This window comes from Penaeus vannamei, chromosome 10 (assembly GCF_042767895.1).
Source record: "Penaeus vannamei isolate JL-2024 chromosome 10, ASM4276789v1, whole genome shotgun sequence".
In the NCBI taxonomy this organism is placed as follows: Eukaryota; Metazoa; Arthropoda; class Malacostraca; order Decapoda; family Penaeidae; genus Penaeus; species Penaeus vannamei.
In genome coordinates, this window is record NC_091558.1 from 44,159,549 (window position 1) to 44,167,048 (window position 7,500).

General features: G+C 36.5%; 1 protein-coding gene across 8 annotated transcripts in view; it reads left to right on the forward strand.

The window, feature by feature from the left end:
* The window catches only part of LOC113805919 (uncharacterized), a 6,159-nt gene extending 729 nt beyond the window's left edge, over positions 1-5,430 (forward strand). The window contains exons 2-10 of one of the 8 annotated variants that reach the window (XM_070126723.1): positions 294-568; positions 887-1,177; positions 1,361-1,635; positions 1,850-2,072; positions 2,240-2,416; positions 2,533-2,741; positions 2,850-3,019; positions 3,232-3,380; positions 3,609-5,430. In XM_070126723.1, coding sequence (XP_069982824.1) covers positions 3,009-3,019; positions 3,232-3,380; positions 3,609-3,787 — 339 coding nt within the window. In that variant the 5' untranslated portion in view covers positions 294-568; positions 887-1,177; positions 1,361-1,635; ... (2 more) ...; positions 2,533-2,741; positions 2,850-3,008 and the 3' untranslated portion in view covers positions 3,788-5,430. The other 7 variants (XM_070126724.1, XR_011398794.1, XR_011398795.1 and 4 more) reach the window with 7 other exon arrangements.
* The last annotated feature ends 2,070 nt before the right edge of the window (positions 5,431-7,500 follow it).

The window sequence follows — 7,500 nt, forward strand, 5'->3', positions numbered from 1 at the left end:
CCAAAATAAAGAAAACATAACATATCAAATTAGTCCGCCCCCCCCCCCACTTAATTGCACGATCTCAGTTGATTAAAAAAAATGTTTAAACAATATACAACACATACCGTCAGTGTGGAGGGTATAGACAAGCTGCGCACAAAGGTGCGTAGACTTTCAAAGATGGTGGTTATGTCCGTAGAGTTTTATTAGCCAATTTTTAGCTATTTTTGTGCTAGATTTTTGCGTTTTTGTTCGCTATTCTTCCTATTTAAGCCTCTTTTAACCCATTTTATTTTCTTGATTTATTTCAGATTAATGCTAAAATCAGATGCAGTCCCCACATTGCAGTTACCTACTCCAGGCCCAGGACGAGGTGGCAAAGAAGTGCAGCTCACTCCTTGAGGGGCGGCAACTGAGAGAGAAAGAAAGAGATTGCTGGACGAGGCGGCCTGTGCCTGCTGCTGAGACCTGTGCAATGGCTACATTATCCAGTACAGTTGCTGAAGGAGTGGAATGTACCAATGACTGTGTGAATGGGGAGACAATTTCACAACTGACATCACCTGGTGCTGGTGAAAAGCAGCAGGTATCCTTTTTTTTTTTTTTTTTTTTTTTTTTTTTTTTTTTTTTTTTTTTTTTCATTACAGGGGTTGCAACTGCTATTTCAATTATTTTAGGTCCAGATTTTTTTCCTTTTTTTTTTAGAATCCAGAAGAATTCTTGTGAGTTTTAATTCTGTAATGCCAGTACATTTGTGAAGAATTGCTGATCTTCTGTCAAAGATTTACTTTGGTAGGTGTTGTCTGACAGAGTTATAATTTTCACCTTTAATCCAGATGATGAATTGTACTTTTTAAAAAATTCTTGCATGATTTTCCTTATTCCTGTTCATTCTTTTGTACAGAGGTGCAAACACTGAAGGAGAATGATGCCTGTCAGAAATGTGAGAAGAAAGGAAGAACTACAGCAACACACTGCAATCTCATTCAGTTTGATCATGGGCCCTCAAAACGTAAATGGGCGTCTGTTGCCCCTGCATCTATGACAGTGCAGCAGTGAGGATGATACTGAGATCGAGGAAGACGGAGATGGTGCCTGTGGTAACGACATGGATTATGTTCCAGAAGAAGAATCGGGTGAAGAATCAGGTGGAGAAGATGAAGTCCAATTTGAAAATGAGATTTGAGTAAATACGGTGAGTTGAATCATTGCACATTCAGGTCTGAAGTTGTGGTGTGAAAACCATGGCATGTAGAAAGTATTTTTATTCAGGTTTTTCTTGTTCTTCTGGAATAGTAATCCATGTTGCTAATAATGGAAAAACTAGACATTACAACTGAAATATGAATTGTCTGTATATTTTTACTTTGTTTTTCAGGTGTGACCAAAATGAAGACCTGCATCAGCAAAAGAAGTATATAGTCTTTGAATCTTCATTGTTGATACTGCTGGCGATTTGTGACTTGTGAAAAGGGAAGACAAGCTGTTTTCGTTACTTGAAAGGAACTCTTATAAAGGTCCATGCAGTTGTGGCCATAAGAAACACTGGTGCAATCAGCCCTTTGTTAGAAATATGCCAGTCATGAACTTGCTTCTCAGTGCAGCCATTCTATTTACTGGCAGTTTGCCAAGCAAGACCTTCAGAATATTCAGGTAAGTGAATCCATATTGATGGCAAAAAACAATGATTTGTAAAGTTACATGATTAAGCATGTCATTTATTTAAGACAATACTAAGCAGAGGTAATGAACATAAAATTAATCTGATTATTGAATATTGAAGGTCTTACGTATCGATAGTTTTGTAGCTACCTTCGTTGTTAGAACTAACAGTTTAATTTCTCCTTTCACTTTTTTTAATATTCAGTGCCGCAAGATTGGACCTTTCCCATCATCAACTTACACATCCATGATGCAGTAAGCATAACATGGAAAAAGAAAGTAGTGTACTGCTCTCTTCGCTTGTGGAAAAAGATATGGTACTCAGAGGTGATGCAAGATGTGATAGCATGGGTCATTGTGCCAAATATGTTAGCTACACTTTAATAGAACTGGATATAAATAAGGTGTTGACAGTTCAGTTAGTACAGGTAGGTAATTCCCAAAAGCTGAGCCAATATTCATTTTAAAAATAAGTAATTTCCATCAGTGGTTGAATCGTCTTCACCAGCTGTCGCAAACTAACTGACCAACATTAGGTTTCCTTAGATTTCTTGATTTCATCCAGTAGCTGATGACTAAATATAATTCTTTGCAGAACAATGAATCTGGAGGGAGTTATGGAATGAACTAAAAGGTCTGAAGAGGTGCTGTAGAGACATAGAAGGGTATAGAGTGAAAGCTGTAGTCACTGACTGACATCGCCAGGTTGCCAAGTGAATTAGAGAAAAATGGGGTGTAACAGATTACTTTGATTCCTGGCATATTATTAGAGGTGAGTGAAAGATAGGAATAATTTAGATAATAATAGTTTTCCTACTAATATGGTTCTGAAAGAACAATTGCATTTTGGACACACATGGCAATTAACTGGATAATTTACATTTTCAGGTCTAAGCAAAAAGCTTGAGGCACAAAGACAATGAATGTCAAGTCATGGATACAGAGCATCAAGTGCCACTTATAATGGTGTGCTCTGTCATCCCAAAACAGAGATGAAATTAAACAGAAATGGCTTGGTTTTGTCAACCACATACAAAATGTACACGATAAATGCACTCATCCACCAATAACTTGTAACAAAGAGTGGATACTGCCAGGTTAGTGTTAATAAAGGAATTGTCACTTCATTTGGCTATTCTTTCCTCCCATTTTAATTCATAGTTCAAAGATACCTCATAAACTAAATACTGTCATTTCCATTACAGGGACAGGCTAATGTTGAGGTTGTCGACTTGCTGACAAAAACTATGCTCATCAATGAAATTGGCAAAATGTTCAACCTAGGACCAACAAGTGGAGTTGAGGCCTACCACAGTGTGGTCAATCATTTTGCCCCAAAAATGTACAAATTCTCTTAGAAAGGAATGATCAGCAGGCAAGTTGGAGTGCTCTCATTTGTTTCATTGTCCCTCCTAATCATAGTGATTTCAAACTTTGGGGATGGAGTCATTTCAACAGTATTACACTCTACTGAGTTAATAAATATCAACCAAGGGGACAAATCACTGTCGTGATATATGGGATATATATTTTTTGTAAAAATTTGATTTACTCTTTCGTCATTTAATATGGTTTGTTTAATTTCAGAATTCTACTGGCAGCAATGCATTACAATGAAAATGCAGGTAGAGCGCTGAAAGTGACTAGGCAAAGGAAAAAGTGCTACAGTATTGTCTACCGAAAGTACAAGAATGGGGGATATTCGCTGAGGAAGGTTCTAGTGGACTCTACTTATGGTATGTATTGAACTAGTGCTTGTACAGTCTAACAATGTTGCAGTATGCTGGATTGAAACATTATTTACTACTACCTTGTTCCAAAGACATTTTTAATCACATTGATTATTGATACCATCTTCAGCATTTTCACTTGGATTGGAAGAAGAGTCATAGGATGGGACCAATAAAACACAAGCATTTCTTCCTGGTTTTTCATTGTGTAAATTTCACCCAATTTACTTCCAGAATATGCAAATGAATGTCTCTTGGAAGTGATGAACCAAGCCAAGATACAAAAGCATGCAAGGAGCTTCAAAGAAACTACCGTGCCACCACATCTTTCTTCTGCCACTGCCAACAAACCAGAAAAGAAACAAGCTGTTGCAGAAAATCGTTCACATTTTATGAAAAGGAGGTGTAACTAGAACTTTTGAGTGGGAGTCAATTCTACATATAGTTGGAAAGGAACCTAAGGGTGTACACAGGTTTCCATTTAGCCTGGGTGTTGAATAGAACCCAGTGTCACTTGTCTCTTGTTTGTGATTGATCGAGTTATACAGTCATACTGTTTAAAACTGAATGCACACAATGGTGTACTATGCAAGTGTGAAATGATCAACCAATCAAGAGGGTATCCTGCTTATTCTTGGAGACAATATGTACAATGTTATATTGCAGATAATTACATTTTGCTTGACTGCATTAAAACCTGTTTCTTATTTTGTCATTTTGTAGTAGCAATTGTCAGCACTCCCAGTAGTTTTTGCTCAGGGCATATCTGGATTATAAAATATTGGAGCCCACTTGGCCTGTCAACATTTGCGGCATAGTGCACCGATGTCTCTGTTTCACTGGTGACCTGAGTTCAGACACTACACCCCCAGACAAGAGGGCAAAGCAAAAGGTGATGATCCCAGTGTCCAGGCAGCGATGGGGATGTGCAACGATCGATGATGTCTCAATTTCTTGGCGATGTGGGTTCTAGCATATGTCTACTTACACAAGCAAAATTCACCAAATTCCTGTTGACAAACAAGAACAAACTTTGAGTTGGTTGGAGTTTAGTGTACCCATCTAATGTCTGATCCAGTATGGATTGATGTACATGGCGATGTATAGTTGTATTACTACACAGAGGTAGGATAGGTACACCCCAAAAAGAACAACACAAATAAATACCAATGCCCCTTCACTTGCGAATGGATGTTGGCCTCCAACTCGAGTGTAGACAAGAGATAGCTCAGCCTACGGAAATTTTGTAGCATATAGAAGCGGGATCACATGTTCAACCATAAAAAATTATTTAGAAAATCACCATTCTTTCAATCTCTTCTGGTCTCGATGCCACTACATGTCTGGTTGGTTTGGCACAACTTTCACAACATCCATGGCGTCAGGCTTGTGCATGTACTGTCCAACAACCATCAACCCTTGATATTCCTCTTCTTCCAACTCTTTGTAGATGTAGTCACTCTCTGAAGAACTTGTACCAATGTCCTTGTATGAATAATCTGATGAAACTTTACTGATTTCACTGCTGCTGTAGTCTTGTTGTGAGTCCATCATGTTATACAATATATTGAATGCAGAGAATTTGTGATTGTGTTCTGGAATTGACGTCACACATCCGGGTTCTGGGATTTTCACAGGAAGATATGACTTGACTTTGTAATCGAAATAAATCAATAAATTCTCAAATTTGGGGAATTATTTTTAGATTTCCTTTTTTACTGATATTAGAGAGATGGTTTGTGAGCTAATATTTCCTTATTTAAAGTTTTCGGTTGATACTTCACATAATCCCTTTAATGTTTAAATGATACTTGTCTAGCAGTATTCTTTTTATAATTTCCTATTGATTTATTCTTAATATTTCTATCTCATATTGCATTACTATTATTTGATTTTTGTATGATTTATTTCCTTTATTTGTGTACAACTTTATATTTCCAAATTTGTGAGGATTTATTTTCCTACAGCTTTTCACTGCAAGCAAGTGTTGTCATCTAGCAAGTTACACTGTTTATGCCTACCAGCTTGTGAACTTAACAATAAAGGTTTAACTGACTGCAAGTGTTTTATTTGAGGCAGTACAGTAATAAAAATGATACCAACAATAATGAAAATGATAAAATACTAACTATAATGTGAGCAATGAAGATAATGATGATGATCATAATAGTTAAAAAAAATTATAATGGCAGTTTTAGTACAAGTGAAAATAATAAAAATCATAATGATGATGATAATGAAATTACTGATACTAGTGATGATGATGATAATAACAACAGCAACAATAATAACAATGATAATGATAATAATAATGACAATAAAAAAAGGATAATAATAAGAACAACAATGATGATAATAATGATAATGATATAAGGAATAATAAAAAATGATGTTAATAATGATAATAATAATGATTATAGAAATGGTAATATCAATAGAAATAATAATTATAATAATCATAATGATAATGATAGCAATAACGATAATGATAATGATAATGATAGAAATAAATAATAATGATAGTGATAATATAATAAAAATAACAATAATAATAATAGTAAATGTGGTAATGATTATAATAAGAATCATATTAATGACAATAATAGTAATTGAAATAATAAAAGCAGCACCAGCAGTAATAATGATAATAATGATCATGATAATGATAATAAAAATGATAATGAAAATTGTGATAGTAAAAAAGTGATAATTAATGCAATAGTAGTAGCAGTAATAATGATAATGATAAGAATAACAATGATAATAATAATAATAATAATAAAAATGATGATAATAGTTATGATAATAATCACGATGATAACATTTATAATGTTAATAATAATAACTGTAGAAGTAATGGGTTAGGTTAGGTTAGGTTAGGTTAGGTTAGGTCGGGTGGGGTGGGGTGGGGTGGGGTGGGGTGGGGTGGGGTGGGGTGGGGGGGGGGGGGGGGGGGGGGGCGGGGGGGGGGGGGGGGGGGGGGGGGGGGGTGGGGCGGGGTGGGGGGGGGTGGGGTGGGGTGAGGTGAGGTGAGGTGAGGTGAGGTGAGGTGAGGTGAGGTGAGGTGAGGTGGGGTGGGGTTGGTGCCAGTTTCCGCGGCCAGTTGGGCTGCGCGGCAAGTTGTCCTAGACGCAAAAACATGATAGCTGTAATCTGTAACGAAGGAGGGATAGAGAAAATGGCGAAAGACTTGATTCGAAAAGTTGCAAACTAAACTTAGAAAAAAAGGGAAACAGAAATAGCAAATAAGAATCTCTGGCTGGGAAACGAAAGAGGGGAGGAGAGAGAGAGAGAGAGAGAGAGAGAGAGAGAGAGAGAGAGAGAGAGAGAGAGAGAGAGAGAGAGAGAGAGAGAGAGAGAGAGAGAGAGAGAGAGAGAGAGACGTGCGCAGAAAGAGAGAGAAAGAGAAATTAAAAGAGAGGGAGATAGATAGAGAGAGAGAGAAATTGAATGAGAAAAAGAGAGGGAGATAGAGAAATTGATAGAAAGAGAGAGAGAAACCGAGACCGAGAGAGGGAGAGGGAGAGAGAGAAATTGAGAGAGAGAGAGAGAGAGAGAGAGAGAGAGAGAGAGAGAGAGAGAGAGAGAGAGAGAGAGAGAGAGAGAGAGAGAGAGAGAGAGAGAGAGAGAGAGAAGAAGAGAAAGAGAAAGAGAGAGAGAGAGAAACAGAGACCGAGAGAGGGAGAGAGAAATAGAGAGAGAGAGAGAGAGAGAGAGAGAGAGAGCAAGAAAGAGATCGAGAGATCGAGTAGGTCAGACAGACAAAAGAGAAAAAAAGAGTCAGACACAAACCAAGAGAAAAAAGAGAGACAAAAAGGCAGAGAGAGGTAGAGAAAGAAATAACAACAAAAAAGAGTGACTAAACACCCCGGTACATAAATAACCTCCACGGTCTGTCTTCTCGTTACAAAAAAAAAAAAAAAAAAAAAAGAAAAAAAGAAAAAAAAAGTGAATAAATAAAAATAATCAAATTAATAGTTAAAAAAACAAGGACAAGAAAAATAAAAATAAATAAATAAATAAATAAACAATCAAGGACAAAAAAAATAAATAAAAATAATAAAAAAATAAATAGAAAAACAAGGACAAGAAAAAATTAAAACATGAAATAGATAAATAAAACAAC